The 22,583-nt window shown below is 38.7% G+C and overlaps 1 protein-coding gene across 1 annotated transcript in view; it reads right to left on the reverse strand.

Annotated features, from left to right (window-relative positions):
- Nucleotides 1-22,583, reverse strand: part of LOC128651636 (maximins-S type A-like) — a 92,085-nt gene that overhangs the window by 55,541 nt on the left and 13,961 nt on the right. The window contains exon 2 of the mRNA XM_053704641.1: nt 19,377-19,441. Within this exon, the coding sequence (XP_053560616.1) occupies nt 19,377-19,435 (59 nt within the window). The 5' untranslated portion in view covers nt 19,436-19,441. The remainder of the gene's footprint in view (nt 1-19,376; nt 19,442-22,583) is intronic.

Genomic DNA, 22,583 nt, shown 5'->3' on the forward strand with positions numbered 1-22,583 from the left:
CAAGAGACATGATCATGCGTTTTAAAGATTATTAACAAAAAGAAGAAATACTTCAATTTTCACGGCAGCATAAAGCTATCAAATTCCAAGAGAAGTCGATTCAGATCTTCCCGGATTTGGCACAGCGTACCCTAATGCGGAGAAAAAAGTTTCAATTCCTGACCTCGCATCTCAGAAAGGCTTCCATATCCTACAGATGGGGTTTCCCGTGTTCCATCATATGGCTAGATTTAGAGTTCTGCAGCCAAAGGGGTGCGTTAGCTACACGTGTATTTTTTCCCCCGCACCTTTTAAATACCGCTGGTATTTAGAGTTCACAGAAGGGCTGCGTTAGGCTCCAAAAAGGGAGCGTAGAGGCATATTTACCACCACTGCAACTCTAAATACCAGTGGTGCTTACGGACGCGGCCAGCTTAAAAAACGTGCGCGTGCACGATTCCCCCATAGGAAACAATGGGGCTGTTTGAGCAGAAAAAAAAAACACCTGCAAAAAAGCAGCGTTCAGCTCCTAACGCAGCCCCATTGTTTCCTATGGGGAAACACTTCCTAAGTCTGCACCTAACACCCTAACATGTACCCCGAGTCTAAACACCCCTAGCCTTACACTTATTAACCCCTAATCTGCCGCCCCCGCTATCGCTGACACCTGCATATTATTATTAACCCCTAATCTTCCGCTCCGTACACCACTGCAACCTACATTATACCTATGTACCCCTAATCTGCTGCCCCTAACCCCCGCCGACCCCTATATTATATTTATTACCCCCTAATCTGCCCCAGCAACGTCGCCACTACCTACCTACACTTATTAACCCCTAATCTGCAGATTGGACCTGGCCGCCACTATAATAAATGTGAAAAGTGTGTGAAAAATAGTGTGCTGGTTTAAAATAAGGTATCAAACTCCTTACAGTTAGTTAGATCCTTCAATCTAAATACTGGTATGCAAAAGATAGATTTTGTAAGGGCGCTAATAGCTGAAGATACTAATTGTGAAGTAATTAATATTAAAACATCCGTAAATATCAGGTGATTATTGGTGTGTAATAAATCAAAAAAAGCTTCTATCAAAAATAGGGTGGTTTAATTAATAACAGTAAAATTTATGGAACACATATGATATTTAAAAATTAGAGACGTCTCTAGTACAAATAGTTGAACACAAAAATAATCCTCATTAGTATTTCATAGGGAATAGAAATTGAGAAATATTAGTTAGCCACAAGAGAAAGGTCTGTTTGTATGTGACTAAACAATTTCTAAATTCTCTCATGAATTAGTTAGAGTTCATGCTTAAAATACATATAGCATCTAAAAATGCATATAACATCTGTTTAAAACAACAATTTAAAACAACATATAGCGGCTTGATAAACTCTTGATAAACTCACAGACTTAAATTGGACTTGCCTTAAAGGACCCACTTCGGACTCAGGTTCTATATAAAACTCAATTGTTAATTCAATTATTTGTTGAATTGTTGTTAACCTGTTTATTTCCCTTAATTGGAACTTAACTACCTTATTATACTAGATCCCAAGGGATCAGGTTCTCTCCCTCAGTTAGGCTATTTCTTGTTGTTTATGAGTTATCTGAATCAATTGATTCACACAGTTTATATTAATATTATTATGTTTCTTAATGAGATATATCTTATTCAAATGTTTTTAATGTTGTTCTATTTTTTTGTTTGTTATTCTTTGTTCACATGAATTGGTACACAAGCCACCTCTCTCACGCACACCTTTAGGACCTATCCGGCCCAATCAATACTACCTCCTTTTCCAGACATAAAATGACTGACAATACCGCTCAATTAATATCCTTCCTAACACAGAATGTTAAGGGTTTCAATTCTCCAATGAAACGATCTCGAGCTATGCAAGACTACAAACATAACAGATATGACATCCTGTTACTACAAGAAACCCATTTTAAAAAATCCTCTATACCTAAATACTTTTCCCCCCAATACCCAACACATTACCACAGCTGTCACTCCACAAAAAAGATAAATGGAGTCTTAATACACAAATCCCTCCCCTTTCAATTATCGCAAATAGATACTGATAAAGAGGGACGTTACTTAGGCCTGATGGGCACACTCCACGGTAAACCTATCACCATTATAAACATATACGCCCCCAATTCATCCCAAAACAAATTCTTTCGTTCCATCACTGATTCAACCTTCCTATTCAGGAGGGGTGCCCTGATTCTTGCTGGAGATCTTAATATCCCAATAGATCCATTCATGGATAGTTCTAACCAAACCATCAAATTGAGACGTAAATTTCATAAGCAAATTTGGAAAGACCTCCACTTACTAACCCTACACGACACATGGCGTCAGCTTAACCCGTCAAAAAGAGATTATACCTTTTTCTCCGATCCTAACAAATCTTACTCACGATTAGACTATATCTTTGTGGATCATCTACTGTTATCATATTTACACTCTTCACGCTTAATTCCCACTACATGGTCCGACCATTCAGCAGTACACAGCATATTCAAATGGCCCTCTAAACCCCTCAAGCCATTCCAATGGAAACTTGATGACACATTAATATTAGACCCCATAACTAAACAACAAATCACCAAGTGCATACAGAACTATTTTTCAGAGAATAACACACCTGATGTATCCATTCACATGAAATGGGAGGCACACAAATGTGTGATCAGGGGAGAACTTATCAAAATTAAAGCTCACAAAACTAAATTATTTAGACAACAACATCAAGACTTAGTAAAGCAAATTTCTCACCTTGACCATTTACATAAATTAACACCGTCAGACGATGCTTTACTGCAAAATTTAACCCAATGTAGACATCAGCTGAACTCAATGCTAGACATTAAAGCTCAAAAAGCTTCTTTCTTTATAAAACAAAAATTTCATGCAGAAAGCAACAAGCCAGGTAGACTCCTTGCCAGAGCCCTTTAAAAAAACAGAATGCTAACTATATACAACACTTAATTCAACATGATGGCACATGTATAGAAGACTCTATATCAATTGGGTATGCTTTTAGAAAATATTATGCTTCCTTATACAACCTGTTCCCCCACAGAGACCAAAAGGTTCATGAAACTAACTGTAAGTCATATCTTTCCACAATACAAATACCCCATATCACTCCAGAAATGACAGAAAATCTCATTAAACCCATAGAGCCTGAAGAACTTAAAGATGCAATCAAATCACTTTCTCCCGGTAAAAGCCCAGGCCCTGATGGCTTCTCTGGAGCTTACTATAAAACTTTTGAAGACCTTTTGGCTCCATATCTCCTAACACTCTTCCAGGTGATTGATAAAAATAACCCTTTCTCCCCCAAAATGTTAGAAGCACACATAAGTGTCATCCCAAATCCAGGGAAATCCCCAGACCAACCAGCACACTTCAGACCCATATCATTGCTTAATGTTGATTTAAAATTATACTCTAAAATACTCGCCAATAGACTCAATCCTATACTACCCTATATTATTCATCAGGACCAATCAGGCTTTGTCCTGGGTAGAGAAGCGAAAGACAACACAGTTAAAAGCCTACACCTCTTACACCACATTACTAAAAACCATATCCCCTCAGTCCTCCTGTCGACAGATGCCGAAAAGGCCTTTGACAGGTTGGACTGGTCCTTTCTATTCCTTGCTCTACAAAAATTCGGATTTCAGAGGGAATTTTTGACTAAAATCTCTGCCCTGTATACTAGACCCTCGGCTAAGGTTAGGGTTAATGGAATCCTTTCAGACCCCTTCCCTATCCTGAATGGAACACGGGAGGGATGTCCTCTCTCTCCCTTGCTCTTTGTCATATTAATAGAAATTCTGGCCTTACACCTTAGACAGCATCCTCTAATAACAGGGATCTGCCTAGAATCTCAAATAAATAAATTAGCTCTATTTGCTGATGACCTCCTTCTATTTCTATCAAACCCATTATCCTCCCTACCCCTCATTATACATAATCTGAATACATATGGAAAATTTTCAAATTATTCTATTAACTTTAGTAAGTCGGAACTACTTCCCATGCAAATGCCCAAACAGGATATTACACACCTTTCTCATAACACTCCCTTTATAATAGCTAACCAATCACTGAAATACTTGGGCATCTTTCTCTCACCAGACCCGTCCCAACTCTTCAAGCTTAACTAAGAAAGGTTTATCCAGGAATTTCATACTTTGACCGAGGACTGGCTCCTCAAGCCAATATCCTGGTTGGGTAGAATCAGGGCTCTCAAAATGACCCTTTTACCAAAAATGTTATATGTATTTCAAATGGTTCCAATACCACTAACCAAAACATTCCTCCCCCAGCTCCAAGCTATACTTAACTCCTATACCTGGAAACGTAAACTGCTGAGAGTTGCTAAAACCACTTTATACTTGCCTAAACTATAAGGGGGCTTGGGGGTTCCGGATCTCCAAGCCTATAGAACTTCATCCATCCTAACCAGAATCTTGGATTGGTGCCACTTTGTTAACCCCACAGCTAAAACATGGATCTCGATAGAACATGATCTAACTAGAGTCCCTCAACTGGGTAGCCTCTGTTGGCTGTTGCCGCATTTAAGACCAATCCCCCATCCTTAAAGAAACATTTAATACCTGGGACAGGACACTATGACAATATAATAACCACTCAACTATCCCCTCACCCTTGACACCACTTTTAGATAACCCAGACTTACTAATAGGGAAAAAATATATAACAAAAAATAGCACTGATATCTGCAAACGTTTACCTTTATACCTAATTTTGGACGGCTCCAAACCCCTCCCTTTTAATCATATTCAAACCCTGGAGACTGATATCCCTTTGACTTGGTATCATTACCACCAAATAACACATTTCTTGCAACACCATACATCAAAGCCCTCACTGCTTCGCTCCCGAACCCCATTTGAACTTCTCTGCACTTCCTCTACCCCACCTCAACATTCAATTTCCCTGATTTATAAAATTATATTATCACCACTTCATCAGAAACAACCCTCATATACAAAAATATGTCAAGACTGCTTACCTTACCAGCTCCAACACTCCGACTGGAATTCCATTTTCATGTCTATTTCACTATCATCACATTCATCAGCATTACTAGAAATGAATTACAAGCTTCTCATGCAATGGTACCTAACTCCAGCAAGGTTAAAACACATTTTCCCTCAGGCCTCAGATAGGTGTTGGAGGAACTGTGGACAGGTAGGATCACTATACCATATATGGTGGGAATGCCCGGGTATCACAGAATATTGGGAAGCAGTCAGAAGACATATTAATTTCCTATTTGGTTGTACCTGGCCTCTTGATCCACTAATTTTCCTTTTCAATATATTTCCGAAACCTCCCTCGAAATTGCATGGTAAATTATTTCACATTATTTTAAACAGCGCAAAACAGATAGTCCCAAGACTATGGAAAAAAGAGAAAGTACCTCTTGCACAAAATTGGCTGCAACAAGTATCTAAAAATATTTCTCTTGAAAGATATTTTTAATTTTTTATATGTCTACAAATAAATTAGAAGTCTTTCATAACATTAACTTCTTATGGGATACAAAACCACAGATACCGCAAGACTGGACACAGACAATTATTCCAATCTAGCTTTCCCTAACGGCTCTCAACCTAAAAAAACTACTCTTGTCTGACCCATGCTGTAGACTTCCTTTTGGAGGTAATCTTTCTTCTTCAAACCTGATAACACTTTTTGTAAAGGTTATATAGCTCTACTCGAGCAACATATCTGGAGAAGTTAAATTACTATGATATTATATACCCTTTGTGTACCAATATTGAAATTGTTCTTTGATGTCCATTTTTGGACCGTGAATTTCATGTAACTTTTTTCTCTTTTTTTTTCTTCCTATTTATTGTTTGCTTATTCTAAATAAAAAGTTTATAAATAAAAAACAAACAAAAAACAAACAAACACTAAAGGCCCTTTTAAGGGTTATTTTTATAGGGGTATTAGATTAGGTTTAATTTTTATTATTTTGGATAATTTCGTTTATTTTTTGTAATCTTCGATTTTTTTATTTTTCGTATTGTTAGTGTTTTTTTCTGTAATGTTAGATTATTTTTAATTTTCGCAATTTAGGTGTTTTTTTTGTAATGTTAGGTTTTTGAATTTTTTTCGTAGTGTTAGGATTTTTTAATATTGTAATTTATTTATTTTTATTTTTTATTTTTTATAATAGTAATGTTAGCTTAATTTATAGCTTAATCTTAGTTTTTTTTTATTTCACAGGTAAGTTTTTATTTATTTTAAGATAGTTATATTGTAAGTTTAATTTAAAGTTAGGGGGGTTGTTAGGTTTAGGGAGTTAATAGTTTAATTTAGTGTTTTGCAATGTGGGGGGGCCAGTGATTTAGGGGTTAATAACTTTATTTTATTAGTAGCAATGTGGGGGGCCGGCAGTTTAGGGGTTAATAACTTTATTTAGGTGTTAGCTATGCAGGGACAGCGGTTTAGGGGTTCATAGGTTCATTTAGTGTCAGCGATGTCGGGGGCGGTGGATTAGTGGTGTTTAGACTAGGGGTTTATGTTAGGGTGTTAGGTTTTTACATAACTTTATGGTTCCCATAGACATCGTTGGGGATTGTTTTAGTTTTTCTCTTTTTTCTCCCCATTGATGTCTATGGGGGAAAACGTGCACAAGTACGTTTTTCAGTAACTTGTAATGGCAGCGCTATGGGGAGTGCGATACCGCTCATTGTTTTGCGAAATTTACGCACTGGGTATACCGCAAAACTTGTAATATTGGTGATAGAATTTATATTTTTGAAGCAATCTGATTTTTGTAACCAAACTTTGTGCTATAAAACGTTTTAATACTAATATACCTCTATATAAATGCAATATACTTCACATACTTTAAGTTGCAAAATTGTGATATTTTGTTCTTTAGATATTTTTTGCTACATGTAATGTACATTAATCGCCATTTTATAATATAAACAACTATATATAGATGCAAATTGTTGACATTTCTCTTTGAGGAGCAATTAAAGGGACATAAAACCCAATTATTTTTTTTCACAGTTTAGATAAAGCATACAATTTTAACTTTCAAATTTAGTGCTAGATTACAAGTGGAGCACTAATTTATTAGGCGCCTGTAAACTGGCAAATTTGCCCATTTGCAGGTGCGCAATAAATAACCAGTCATTACAAGTGGCTGGTTATTGCTACCGTAAGCTTGCAGTAGCAATTAGCACTCCGAAAATTAGAAGGCCACTAATTGTAGCTGCGCATCACACTTGTATTATTCTTTGCAGTGAAGGGGTTAATCAGTTATCTTTGTACCTCCCTCACCCCCCCCCCCATTGGTCACCACCAACTTAGGTACTGGCAGACAGTCTGCCAATATAAAGATTTAAAGTGATTTTTTTTTATTATTATTTTTTCTTATTTGCTACAGTGTGGAATCCCCCTTTACCCTCTAACCTCCCTGATCCCTCCCAAAGAGCTCTCTAACCCTCTCCCCTCTAACTTGTGTCTGCCATCTTAGGTACTGGCTGCTGTCGGCCAGTACCTATTAAATGCTTTTTTTATAAGTTTTTTTTTAATACTTTCTGTAGTGTAGTGGTCCCCTACCTCCCCCCCCCCGTAATCAGTAATTAGGGATCCCCCACCCTTTTTTTGGTTGCGTAGCTCCCAATCCCTCCCTCTCCCTTTGTTTTAATTTTTTCCCTCCCACACCTCCCGCCAGCACCAGCAGATGATTGTCACCGTCTGTAACGATCTGGCATCTGCCTTCATATGTAACCGGAGTACCGATTGTGCTCCGGTTCCATATGCAGGCAGAAACCATGAGCTCAGGAACTCCAGCTCTCGGCTGTAACTTAACAGCCAAGGCTGCTGGAGCTTCCTGCAGCTCAGATGTATATATACATTGTGCGATACAATAAGAAAAGTACTGCACAACGTATATATACTTCATTATGGGTTAAGGGTTTAACAAAGGATACTAAAAAAATTAATAGTAGAATAACTTTGGAAAGTTGTTTAAAATGGCGTTCTCAATCTAACTGCAACCCATTCAGCAAGTTTAACCTTAACAGTTACCCACAGTGTAAATTAGCCTTAACTGGAGCCCCCATACCGTAACCGTTTTCACTCAGAAAACCCTCATTGCAAGCCTAACCATTACTACCAGAAATCTTTTCACCATATGTTAACCCTAATTGTATCAGAAATACTGAAATTCCCCTTAACTTTAACACCCCTATGTGAAAAAAAATTCTACAACCTCCCCCCACACAAACACTCCCCCATAATTGTTTCCCAGTAAAATTAAACCACTTATGTAAAATCCTCCCCATCACAAAGATTCCCAAACACTAAGAGCCAGTTTACGAGTGGAGCTCCCGCTTGAGCATTAATTGCGCTAGAAGTAAGTTTTCTTTGCTTGTTGGGTTGTGCTCGTATTATGAGTTGAAAATAAACTGTTTAGCTCTCACAGTAAACCAACTAGCACAAAAATCCAGTTAGAATATCACATGCTCGTTCATGTATACCCCATAGAAGTCAATTAAGAAAAAAAAGTGGAAAAAAAACCCCACTGTCGCACAAACACTATCGCATATTCTCATTTGCACTAACTCAACATGAAAATATGAATATTTCACATTTCAATGTTCTTCAAATAACAGAATATTTCTCTTGTAAAGGTGTATCCAGTCCACGGGTTCATCCATTACTTGTGGGATATTCTCCTTCCCAACAGGAAGCTGCAAGAGGACACCCACAGCAGAGCTGTCTATATAACTCCTCCCCTAACTGCCACCCCCAGTCATTCTCTTGCAGCTCTCGACAAGAAAGGAAGTATCAAGAGAGATGTGGTGACTTAGTGTAGTTTTTACCTTCAATCAAAAGTTTGTTATTTTTAAATGGTACCGGCGTTGTACTGTTTTTACTCTCAGGCAGAAATTGGAAGAAGACTTCTGCTTGGAGGTCTGATGATCTTAGTGGTTTGTAACTAAGGTCCATTGCTGTTCTCACACATAACTGAAGAGTATGGAAAGAAAACTTCAGTTGGGGGGACGGTCTGCAGATTGCCTGCTTTGAGGTATGTTTAGTATATTTTTTTCTAGAGAGATGATAAGGTCTAGAAAATGCTGACAGTGCCTGGTATATTTAAGGTAAGCCTGATACAGTGATTTAACAACAACTGGGATCATACTTGCAAAAAGGGATAATATTCATGTTAATACCTATATTACTTAGTGTAAAAACGTTTGCATGATTTATAAATAAAAACGTTTTTTCTCTGAGGGTGATAAATCTTTATTTGGGGCCTAGTTTCCACATGGCTTGTTAGATTACTCCTAGGAGGCCCTCTGACTTTGAGTGCATGGTGGGAGGGTCCTATTTTCGTTTTCAGTCTGAGACATCCAGCTTCCCTGAAGGAGTCCTCTGGCTTATAGGACCTCTATAGAGGGTTTTGTTCCTGCAAAAATCGTTTTTAAGGGCAGGTAGGAGCCACAGCAGAGCTGTGGCAGTGTGTTTGACTGTTTGTTAACAGGTTTAATGTTTTTCTAATTTGTTTTTGGGCCTGAGGGGTTAATCATCCATTTGCAAGTGGGTGCAATGCTGCTTTAGTCCCTTATACACACTGTAAAAATTTCGTAGAGTTTACTAATTTTTTTCACTGTTTTGCAGTTTATGTGGTAGTTTTTTTTCTCTTAAAAGCACAGTACCGTTTTTTATTATTGCTTTTTTCACATTTATTAAAGTGTTTTCCAAGCTTGCTGGTCTCATTACTAGTCTGTTAAACATGTCTGACATAGAGGAAACTCCTTGTTCATTATGTTTAGAAGCCATTGTGTAACCCCCTCTTAGAATGTGTACCAAATGCACTGACCTTTCTATAAGTTATAAAGACCATATTATGGCTTTTAAAGATTTATCACCTGAGGATTCTGAGACTGACAAAAGGGAGGTTATGCCATCTAGCTCTCCCCACGTGCCAGAACCTATAACTCCCGCTCAAGGGAAGCCAAGTACATCTAGCACGTCCAATGCGTTTACTTTACAAGACATGGGGGCAGTTATGAATCATACCCTCACAGAGGTATTGTCCAAACTGCCAGGGTTACAAGGAAAGCGAGACAGCTCTGGGGCTAGAACTAATACAGAGCTCTCTGATGCTTTAGTAGCTATGTCTGATATACCCTCACAATGTGCAGAAGTTGAAGCAGGAGAGCTTCTATCTGTGGGTGACTTCTCAGATTCAGGGAAGGCGTTACTTCAGTCTGACTCTGAAATGACAGCATTTAAATTTAAGCTTGAACACCGCGTGTTGCTCAGGGAGGTTTTAGCGACTCTGGATGACTGTGACGCCATTGTAGTCCCAGAGAAATTGTGTAAAATGGACAAATACTTTGCAGTGCCTGTTTACACTGATGTTTTTCCAATCCCTAAGAGGTTTTCAGAAATTATTACTAAGGAATGGGATAGACCAGGTGTGCCGTTCTCTCCCCCTCCTGCTTTTAAGAAAATGTTTTCTATAGATGCCGCTACACGGGACTTGTGGCAGACGGTCCCTAAGGTGGAGGGAGCACTCTCTACCCTAGCTAAGCGTACAACTATTCCTGTCGAGGACAGTTGTGCTTTCCTAGATCCCATGGATAAGAAATTAGAGAAAATCTTTATACAACAAGGTTTTATTCTCCAGCCTCTTGCATGCATTGCCCCAGTCACTGCTGCAGCGGCTTTCTGGTTCGAGTCTTTAGAGGAGGGTTTACAGGTAGAGACCCCGTTGGATGATATCCTTGAAAGGCTTAAAGCTCTTAAGTTAGCCAATTCATTTATTTCTGACGCCGTTTTTTATTTAACCAAGTTAACGGCTAAAAATTCAGGTTTTGCCATTCAGGCACGTAGGGTGCTATGGCTTAAATCCTGGTCAGCTGATGTCACTTCAAAGTCTAAACTTCTCAAGATCCCCTTCAAAGGGCAGACCCTATTTGGGCCTGGACTGAAGGAGATCATTTCTGATATTACTGGAGGAAAAGGCCACGCCCTTCCCCAGGATAGGTCCAACAAGTTAAGGACCAAACAGACTAATTTTCGTTCCTTTCAAAACTTCAAAAGTGGCGCAGCTTCATCTTCTTCTTCTACAAAACAAGAGGGAAATTTTGCCCAGTCCAAGCCAGTCTGGAGACCTAACCAGGTTTGGAACAAGGGGAAACAGGCCAAAAAGCCTGCTGCTGCCTCTAAGACAGCATGAAGGAATAGCCCCCGATCCAGGACCGGATCTAGTGGGGGGCAGACTTTCTCTCTTCGCCCAGGCTTGGGCAAGAAATGTCCAGGATCCCTGGGCTCTGGAGATTGTTTCCCAGGGATATATTCTGGATTTCAAAGCTTCATCTCCAAAGGGGAGATTTTATCTCTCACAATTATCTGCAAACCAGATAAAGAGAGAATCATTCTTACATTGCGTTCAAGACCTACTAGTTATGGGAGTGATCCACCCAGTTCCAAAGGAGGAACAGGGGCAGGGCTTCTATTCAAATCTTTTTATAGTTCTCAAGAAAGAGGGAACTTTCAGACCAATCTTGAATCTCAAGATCCTAAACAAATTTCTCAGGGTCCCATCCTTCAAGATGGAGACTATTCGAACCATCCTATCTATGATCCAGGAGGGTCAATATATGACTACTGTGGATTTAAAGGATGCTTATCTACATATTCCGATACACAGGGATCTTCATCAGTTTCTCAGGTTCGCCTTCCTAGACAGGCATTACCAGTTTGTGGCTCTTCCCTTCGGGTTGGCCACGGCACCAAGAATCTTTACAAAGGTTCTAGGGTCCCTTCTGGCGGTTCTAAGACCGCGGGGTATAGCAGTAGCCCCTTACCTAGACAACATCCTGATACAGGCGTCAACTTTTCAAATCGCAAAGTCCCATACGGACATTGTTCTGGCATTCCTAAGGTCTCACGGGTGGAAGGTGAACGAAGGAAAGAGTTCTCTCTCACCTCTCACAAGAGTTTCCTTCCTAGGAACTCTGATAGATTCAGTAGAAATGAAGATTTATCTGACAGAGGTCAGGTTGTCAAAACTTCTAACTCCCTGCCGTGTTCTTTATTCCATTTCTCGTCTGTCAGTGGCTTAGTGTATGGAGGTAATCGGATTAATGGTAGCGGCAATGGACATAGTTCCGTTTGCCCGCTTACATCTCAGACCACTGCAACTTTGCATGCTCAATCAGTGGAATGGGGATTACACAGATTTGTCCCCTCTACTAAATCTGGATCAAGAGACCAGGGATTCTCCCCTCTCTGGTGGCTATCTCGGGTCCATCTGTCCAAGGGAATGAGTTTCCGCAGGCCAGAATGGACTATAGTAACGACAGATGCCAGCCTTCTGGGCTGGGGTGCAGTCTGGAACTCCCTGAAGGCTCAGGGTTCGTGGACTCAGGAGGAGGCCCTCTTTCCGATAAACATTCTGGAACTAAGAGTGATATTCAATGCTCTTCAGGCTTGGCCTCAACTAGCTGCGGTCAGGTTCATCAGATTTCAGTCGGACAACATGTAGCCTATATCAAACATCAGGGGGGAACAAGGAGCCCCCTGGCAATGTTGGAGGTTTCAAAGATAATTCTATGGGCAGAGGTTCACTCTTGCCATCTCTCAGCTATCCATATCCCAGGAGTAGAGAACTGGGAGGTGGATTTTCTAAGTCGGCAGACTTTTCATCCGGGTGGAGTGGGAGCTCCATCCGGAGGTATTTGCCCAGTTGATCCAACTTTGGGGCAAACCAGAACTGGATCTCATGGCGTCTCGTCAGAACACCAAGCTTCCTTGTTACAGGTCCAGGGATCCCAAGGCAGCGCTGATAGATGGTCTAGCAGCGCCCTGGTCCTTCAGCCTGGCTTATGTGTTTCCACCATTTCCTCTGCTCCCTCGTCTGATTGCCAAGATCAAGCAGGAGAGAGCTTCGGTGATCTTGATAGCCCCTGCGTGGCCACGCAGGACTTGGTATGCAGATCTGGTGGACATGTCATCCTTTCCACCATGTACTCTGCCGCTAAGGCAGGACCTTCTACTTCAAGGTCCCTTCAAACATCCAAATCTAATTTCTCTACGTCTGACTGCTTGGAGATTGAACGCTTGATTCTATCAAAGCGTGTTTTTTCCGAATCGGTCATTGATACCTTAATTCAGGCTCAAAAGCCTGTCACCAGGAAAATCTATCATAAGATATGGTGTAAATATCCTCATTGGTGTGAATCCAAGGGTTACTTATGGAGTAAGTTCAGGATTCCTAGGATATTATCTTTTCTCCAAGAAGGATTGGTAAGGGTTTGTCAGCTAGTTCCTTAAAGGGACAGATTGCTGCTCTGTCTATTCTTTTGCACAAACGTCTGGCTGAGGTTCCAGACGTTCAGGCGTTTTGTCAGGCTTTAGTTAGGATCAAGCCTGTGTTTAAACCTGTTGCTCCGCCATGGAGTTTAAATTTAGTTCTTAAAGTTCTTCAAGGGGTTCCGTTTGAACCTTTGCATTCCATAGATATTAGCTTTTATCTTGGAAAGTTCTGTTTTTAGTAGCTATCTCCTCGGCTCGAAGAGTTTCGGAGTTATCTGCTTTTACAATGTGATTCCCCTTATCTGATTTTCCATGCAGATAAGGTAGTGTTACGTACCAAACCTGGGTTTCTTCCTAAGGTGGTATCTAATAAGAATATCAATCAAGAGATTGTTGTTCCTTCACTATGTCCTAATCCTTCTTCAAAGAAGGAGCGTCTATTATACAATCTTGATGCGGTTCGTGCTTTAAAGTTTTATTTACAAGCTACGAAGGATTTTCGTCAAACATCTGCTTTGTTTGTTGTCTACTCTGGACAGAGGAGAGGCCAAAAGGCTTCGGCAACTTCTCTTTCTTTTTGGCTAAGAAGTATAATACGCTTAGCTTATGAGACTGCTGGCCAGCAGCCTCCTGAAAGAATTACAGCTCATTCTACTAGAGCAGTAGCTTCCACAAGGGCTTTTAAACATGAGGCCTCTGTTGAACAGATTTGTAAGGCGGGGACTTGGTCTTCGCTTCATACCTTTTCTAAATTCTATAAATTTGATACCTTTGCTTCTTCGGAGGCTATTTTTGGGAGAAAGGTCTTACAGGCAGTGGTGCCTTCCGTTTAAGTTCCTGCCTTGTCCCTCCCTTCATCCGTGTCCTAACCCGTGGACTGGATACACCTTTACAAGAGAAAACAAAATTTATACTTACCTGATAAATGTATCTCTCTTGTGGTGTATCCAGTCCACGGCCCGCCCTGTCATTTTAAGGCAGGTGTTTTTTATTTTTAAACTACAGTCACCACTGCACCATATAGTTTCTCCTTTTTTTCTTGCTTGTCTTCGGTCGAATGACTGGGGGTGGCAGTTAGGGGAGGAGCTATATAGACAGCTCTGCTGTGGGTGTCCTCTTGCAGGTTCCTGTTGGGAAGGAGAATTTCCCACAAGTAATGGATGAACCAGTGGACTGGATACACCACAAGAGAAATAAATTTATCAGGTAAGCATAAATTTTGTTTTTCTATTTATTCATAAATGCAGATTTCTATATATATATATCTGATAGTACTTTGGTACAATATATATCTATACACCTTGCTAGTACCGGGTTAGACCCCCATTTGCCTTCAAAATTGCCTTAATTCTTTTTTGCATAGATTCAACAAGGTGTTGGAAACATTCCTCAGATATTTTGGCCCATATTGACATGATAATACCACGCAGTTGCTGCAGATTTGTCGGCTGCAGATCTATTGTGTGAATCCCCCTTTCCACCACATCCCAAAGGTGCTCTATTTGATTAATATCTGGTGACTGTGGAGGCCGTTGGAGTACAGTGAACTCATTGTTATGTTCAAGAAACCAGTTTGAGATGATTTGAGCTTTGTGACATGGTGCATTTTTCTGATTGAAGTAGGCATCAGAAAATGGGTACACTGTTTTCATAAAGGGATGGACATGGTCATCAACAATATTCAGTGATAGGCCGTAGCATTTAAATGATACTAAATTGGTACTAAGGGGCCCAAAGTGTGCCAAGAAAATATCCCCCACACCATTACACCACAACCTGCAGCCTGAACCGTTGATACAAGGCAAGATGGATCCATGCTTTCATGTTGTTTATGCCAAATTCTGACCCTACCATCTGAATGTCACAGCTGAAATCGAGACTCATCAGACCAGGGTACGCTTTTCCAATCTTCTATTGTCCAATTTTGGTGAGCCTGTGAAAATTGTAACCTCAGTTTCCTGTTCTTAGCTGACATGAATGGCACCCGTTGTGGTTTTCTGCTGCTGTAGCCCATCTGCTTCAAGGTTAAACATGTAGTGCATTCAGAGATGGTATTCTGCGTACATTGGTTGTAACAAGTAGTTATTTGAGTTACTGTTGCCTTTCTATCATCTTGAATCAATCTGCCCATTCTCCTCTGACCTCTGACATCAACAATGCATTGTCATCCACACAACTGCCATTCACAGGATATTTTCACTTTTTCAGACAATTCTTTGTAAACCCTAGAGATGGTTGTGCATAAAAATCCCAGTAGATCAGCATTTTGTGAAATACTCAGACTGGCCTGTCTGGCACCAACAACCATGCCACATTCAAAGACACTTAAATCCTCTTTCTTCCCCATTCTGATGCTTGGTTTGAACTTCAGCAAATCATCTTCACCACATCTAGATGCCTAAATGCATTGAGTAGCTGATTAGCAATTTGTGTTACCAAGCAATTGAACAGGTGTACCTAATAAAGTGGCTGGTGAGTGTATATATACATAATTATATATACGTATAGATCAGGGGCATATTAAGGCCTAGGCCAACAAGGCCCATGCCTAGGGCGGCAAATTTGGGGTGGCACCACTTTTTTCCATTGCCCCCGGCCGCTGCACTAGTGTGTACTGTACTTAAAAAAAACTTTGACTCGGTCCGGCTTGTCACCGACGTCACATGACTAGCCGCAGCCCACCTTCCTGCAGTCTGCACAGAGTCATGCACGTGTGCACCGCACGGGATCCCCCAGGCAGGCCAGGCGGCAATCGGATTTGGCAGGGGCAGCTGGGGCACTTAAGAGGCCAGTGGCAGCCACTTTCCTCTTACACATAGATTCCAAAGGTAATCAAGCTTGGCAGACATACAATATTCTTCAAGTTCAACCAAGCTTCTAGCACTAGTTGTTGTCTAAAGCACCCTGAAGTTATCATAACTGTGGTCTACTTCCTTCTTACCTAGAAGTCAAATAGCTTTTAAGATTATATGACATTTTGTGTGTGAAGATATGGAAAATTAACAGTTCACATTTCTTCTAGTTTTGGATAAGCCTTGTGCACCAAATTCACTGCATAACAGAACAGTTTGAATCTTGGATCAATAGAGCAAAACCATCTTCAGTTAATCAAATTATGAAAAAAATAACATAGAATATAGAATTTAAAAAAAAACATTTTTGCTGTTCAGAAAATAATATTAATAAATCATGAGAAAATCTTAGCTCACGAGTCTCACGGTATGGAAGTTATATTCATAAACTATTTTATAGATTTAAGGACATCCTAATGAAAAAATAAAATATTCTAAAGTGTCAGAGCATGTTATTTTTCTATCAGTGTCTCTTGCCTAAATGTGTGTTTAGCTCACTACACATTGGAACTCCTAAGCAGGACACAGTTGGTGACTGTCAACAACATGTATATAGCTGCACCTAATTGGCTCACCAATCCAGCTTACAAATTCCAATGTGTTGTGGTTCCCAAGTGGAACTTTATTTATGAGTTTAAGCCTTTTGCAAGGGACACTAATGAAAAAATAACTCACTTAACCTATTAAAGCACTTTATTTTTGGTTTAGAATGTTCTTTAGTTAAAGGGACATAAACCCAACTTTTTTCTTTCATGATTTAGAAAGATCATGCAATTTTGAACAACTTTCCAGTTTACTTCTAATATCTAATTTGCTTCATGCTCTTGATATCCTTTGTTGAAAAACATATCTAAATAGGCTCAAAAGCTGCTGATTGGTAGCTGCACATGTATGCCTCGTGTGATTGGCTCACCCATGTGCAGCACTTTTTCTTCAACAAAGGATATAAGAATGGAGCAAATTGAGTAATAGAAGTAAATTGGAATGTTGTTAAAAATTGCATTCTCTATCTGAAAATCATGAAAGAAAAATTTGGGATTTCATGTCCCTTTAAGGCAAACTAGGAGGTGTTTTGCACAATAAAATGATAGAAATAAAACTGCATCCTATAAGGATTATATATATATATATTGCACTATGTGGATTGTTTAACTGTCAGCCTGTTGTTGGAGCACATTTGTAGTGAAATCATGTACTGGTAGCAAGGTAAAGCCCTTGGAAATGCAATGGGGAAAAAAAGAAAGTTAAAATAGGCCTAAAAAGGGGGGGGGGGGGTTTGCAGCATAATTTTGAGGGCCAAGGGCTGCACAAAATCTAAATATGTCACTGTATATATATATATATATATATATATATATATATATATATATATATATATATATATATATGTATATATATATATATATATATAAATAAATACAAAAAATATATTCTACTATGTGCAGAACATTGAGATGTGAAATATGTGCAGTAAATACATAGTTAAAACCTTTATTAAATATAAATATTGCATAAATTTGCTTTTACATGTTTTCATCTACTTAACGGCAAAGTGCTCCAATGCACTTCTATATATGTCTAGATATGTGTACATATGTATTTATGTGTTTATATGTGTATATATGTATGTATGTGTTTATATAAGTATATATGTCTGTATATATATATATATATACACACACACATATAAATACATAAATACATATGTACACATATATAGACATTTATTTAAATACATACATATTTAGAGATGTATATGTATGTATCTGTTAAAGCCCTTTGTGGTCCTTTTTTCCCCTAGCACCTGAGATCTCATATCTTTGAGGCTTTATAACTTTTGTGTGCAATTATTTTTTTTAAATAATTTTATTAGATGGTGTTATTATGAGTGTAACTGTACTTTGTAATGTGTTTTGTGAAGCTTTTATGTTTCGCGAAACAGTTAACCAGAGCTCTAATCATTCTAGTAATCATTCTAGTGTAAATCGCAATTGCACTCAAGAGATCGCATTTACTTCCAGCTCGTAATGTGAGCGGTAAGCCCGACGAGCGCAAACCCTCACAATAAAACTTTTATTGCTAATACGCAAATGTTTGGGCTCCACTCATGTTCTAGCCCTAAATTAATTAATCCCTACTTCATTGCTCTTAAAGTGAAAGTAAATTTAGACAATCAATATTAATGCCATGGTTTACAATTATCCTATTATATCTAGTCGCTAAGTTTTTTTTTTAGTTTTTCTTCTTATTTGTAATATTTCATACTTACATCCCTTATTGCTGTCTCGTATCTTCCTCCGCCCCCCTTAATTTCCTGCTTTTCCTATTTTACATGTAAGAGCGGTCCCACCCGCTCTTACTTGTTAATCCGTGCGCATTCTTGAGAACTTAAATTTATTGCACATGCGTGCTTAGTGCAGATGCATCTAAGTCATTGGGTGTTTCCCTATATAGCTCAATGCGCATGCATGTCTCATGGACGCGCTTCTAGACACGGAGTACATTCAATCAGACACGCATGTGCATATTAAGGTGGGGGTGTTTAATGTATTTTCCAGACTCCACTGGGGGACCAATAGAAATATCGATAACGATATTCGTCATCGCAAAATAAAGATTAGCGAGGCAAAATAACGGCGATATAGTGAGGCAAAATAAAAGGTACATTTTACTGATAAATATATCATATTTATAAATATCATGAATTAAACTCGTTATTTTGCGCTATATTTTGCTTTGCAGCATAGAGGTGCTGGCAACTTTACTTTTCATTTAACACCCCAAGTCATATGGCCCCAAATTAAACATTAAAATAAAAATAAGTTAAATATAAAAAGGTTTACTTAAAAATAAACCTCATTCTGGGTTATTATGGTTATATTTAACTTATGGAGGTGGTTTCTTTGTGATCACAGTTTGGGTTATATGTGGTGATTGCTCACAGTTAGTATGATATTACTCTTGAGGGTTGGGTTAGGTTTATTTAGAGGACCACAAATATGTTTTATAGATTATGGAAAACGCTCTGATTTTTTTTCATAATTATGAGCAATTATTAATGCCAGCTACAGAAAAGTGGTGTTGTTAAAGCTTGATTGTAGTGAGTAGCAAAGGATCTTGGTATTTTTAAACAATTACATAAACTCTTATAAATTGTATGTGGGAGGGGGGGTTGTTGTTTTTTTTACCTTTTGGCATGTCCAGATGTTATGAAAAAGACCACTAAAATAAAATAATTGAAATTCATCTTGACCTGTTTTAAAGAGAAAAAAAAATTAGAATATGATGATGTTTAATAGCATATTTTAGTCAAATGCATTGGTTGGAACGTTATTAAAGTAATGATAAAAGATATTTGTTTTATCTCATTAAAGTAATGTAATTTTTGTAAATGCAAATTTTTTTTCTAAAACCTACATAACCTATTTAACCAATTAATAAATAATTTAATCACTCAACTAATATACTACATTTTCATTAAAAAAACAGAAGTTGTTAGCTTTACTTTGTTACTTTATCTACAAAAAGAATTATCCCATACAGTGAATTTTAAATATTATTATAAGAATAATATTGTGCTTATGGTTTCTTGTTTACTTTACATATAACCAGATAAAATAGTCAATGACAGTTACATTATGCAAAACGTATAAGGCTCTTATCTAAATTGGCACAGAAAATGTATAAATATGTATTCTTTTCAAATTTTATTATTGAATGTATTTTTTCTGGGCTCTATAACATTGCTAACATAGCTCACGAGAATTTTTTTTTTGTTCATGCATATGTGTCATAGGGCTAGATTACAAGTGGAGCACTAATTTATTGTGTGCCCGCAAACAGGCAAATTTGCCCGCTTGCGAGCGTTTGATAAATAGCCAGCCATTACAAGTGGCTGGTTATTGCTACAGCGAGCTCGTGGTAGCAGTTAGCGCTTATAAAATTAACCAGAGACCAGATCTCTGGTTAATTTTATAAGTGTGCCCAAATGCCCCCAAAATACAGTGTAGTATATTTTATTAAAAAAAAAAAAAAAAATTTAAGCATTTTTACTTTTTAATAAAATAGCTAGACTAGGCAGTATTTTTGGGGTAAAGTTGGTGGGAGTGGGGTGTTAGAAAAAAAACGGCACTAAAAAGTGCCTTTACATTGCTGTCTATGGGGACTGTGTGTTCCCAGTATGTGTATATATATATATATATATATATATATATATATAATCCCATCCGGTGTACAGTGTTACCCTCCAGTGGTCATCTGCCTGGGTGCAAACATGTAATAAATATTCCTGAAAAAATGGTCGCACTCTCAGGTCTTTTGGTGAAGCAAGTAAATACTTTTTTAATGAAACGTTTTCGGGGAATTTCTCCCCATCATCAGCATAAACATAAACTGCATCAAACAAACTTATATAGAAACTGCAAATAATCAAAAAAATTTCAAAAACCTGTGTAAAGTGTCCTCTCAGTGTGGTGGCGCCAAACATTGTGTGTGTGGAACGCATGCTGCGTTCCACTGTATAGACCGGAAGTGCTAAATGTGATACTCTTTCCGGTACTAACATTATTCAAACAAATACATTTTTTAGCAAATAACCTTGCAATGATTATATCTTATTAACTAAAGATGTCAACATAACAAAGTGTACAAACTTATTTATTATATATAACCCGTGTTGTCTGTGTATCGCACTCTATGTGAGTTACACGCTTTGCATGAATCAATCTAGCATGTGGGGTCTTCCCCATTCAAACAATCTTATGTATGCTCATATGTGATATCATATTATTGTTACCCGCTATAATCTTTCCGGCTTCCCCATACTTATTTTTCTATGTGTGTCTCTCGATCAGCTGTGTGAGCCCCATATGTGACCCCGCTGTCATAGCCTGGTTGGCATAGGAACCGTTTGTTGTGCCGGATCTAGTTAGGCGTATGGATCTATTGATTGCCCCTTAGTTTTATGTATCCTTACTGTGTCATGTTGATAACATTCGTTAACTCAGTGCCATGCAATTTTTGAACTAATTGCTAGATTTTAGATTTAAGTGGTCCTCTGCATGTATCACCTACATATTTGTTAGGGATATATACAGGGATATTCACTAGCAGAGGTTATATAAACCATCTCTATATTATCCCTATTCTAATAAGGACTCTTCTAAGATATCCATATGGGCTATGTGCTGAATACACAAGTATAAAACTCAAAGGTTGAAAACTAAAAAATAAAATATATGACCTAAATACATGAAAGCAACTCTAGTATTGTTGCTACAATGTACACTTAGTGTTAGTTATATGTGGTTGGTTTTGATGTTGTTTGTAGGTTGTATCTATCCCACTTGTTTGTCTCCATGCCCCTTGATCACACTATATAGATCTAATATTCTTTGTATATATTTAAGCAAACTGTTGTTTCCATATTATTTCATATGGTTACTTTATGGCACATTATTATGTAATGACTTCCTTCCAGATTTCTGTTTTTAATTAATGTTCTATAATAGTCCCAATTCTGTGACCTTATATGATGTATTTGCACAACCTGACTTGGGGTAGATTTTCCTCAACTCGGGGGTTACTTCCATCCCCTAATTGCTGTCTGTCCATAGTTCATTATCCTGTAGCTCTGTAGTGTTCCTATTGGTCAATTTCTTGTATCCTGTATCTAGGAATCATCACCTTGACTTGTTATAGGTGGATCGTGTCCTTGGAATTGTCACATGATTTAAGGCTGCTCAATATTTTAAGTCTGCTTGAGTTCTTGTGGGTAATTGGAAAAGAGAGACCGAGTACTGTTAATTTGGAGGGGATCATCTCCATGTCCCCCCCCAAAAAACAGATGGTGCGCCCCGCACTCAATAGTCTACCCCTCAAGGGGCCTGACTTCCAGTGCATCGCTACATATTACTCAAGGTCTATATGCCATACCCCAGTGTGTATCTCTACTTAAATGAGCGCCTTAAAATCTGGAGGGGAGTTTAGTCCTCCTGGGGCTATAGTGCCCAATCTATACATCCACTCCGCCTCTCTTCTTAACAAGGCCTTATTCCTATCACCTCCCCTATCCAGGGGGGGATGTGGTCTATCAGGATGTACCTGATGGTGGACACCTGGTGTCCCATTCTTGCGCAGTGTCTGGCCACTGGTTGGTCTGAATCTCCTTGGTCCAACGCCAGCCGTATGGCCCGTCTATGGTTGGCCATCCTTTCGCGGAGTGTTCCGCTCGTTTTGCCCACATAGAACCGGGCACATGGGCAAAATAGCAAATATACTACAAATGTAGTGTTACAGGATATTGAGTGTTTGATCTTGAATATTTTATTTGTATGCGGATGGTGAAAGTTCTTAGTTGCCATTAGGCCATTACATGTTGTGCACCCTAGGCATCG

Source organism: Bombina bombina, chromosome 3, assembly GCF_027579735.1.
Source record: "Bombina bombina isolate aBomBom1 chromosome 3, aBomBom1.pri, whole genome shotgun sequence".
In the NCBI taxonomy this organism is placed as follows: Eukaryota; Metazoa; Chordata; class Amphibia; order Anura; family Bombinatoridae; genus Bombina; species Bombina bombina.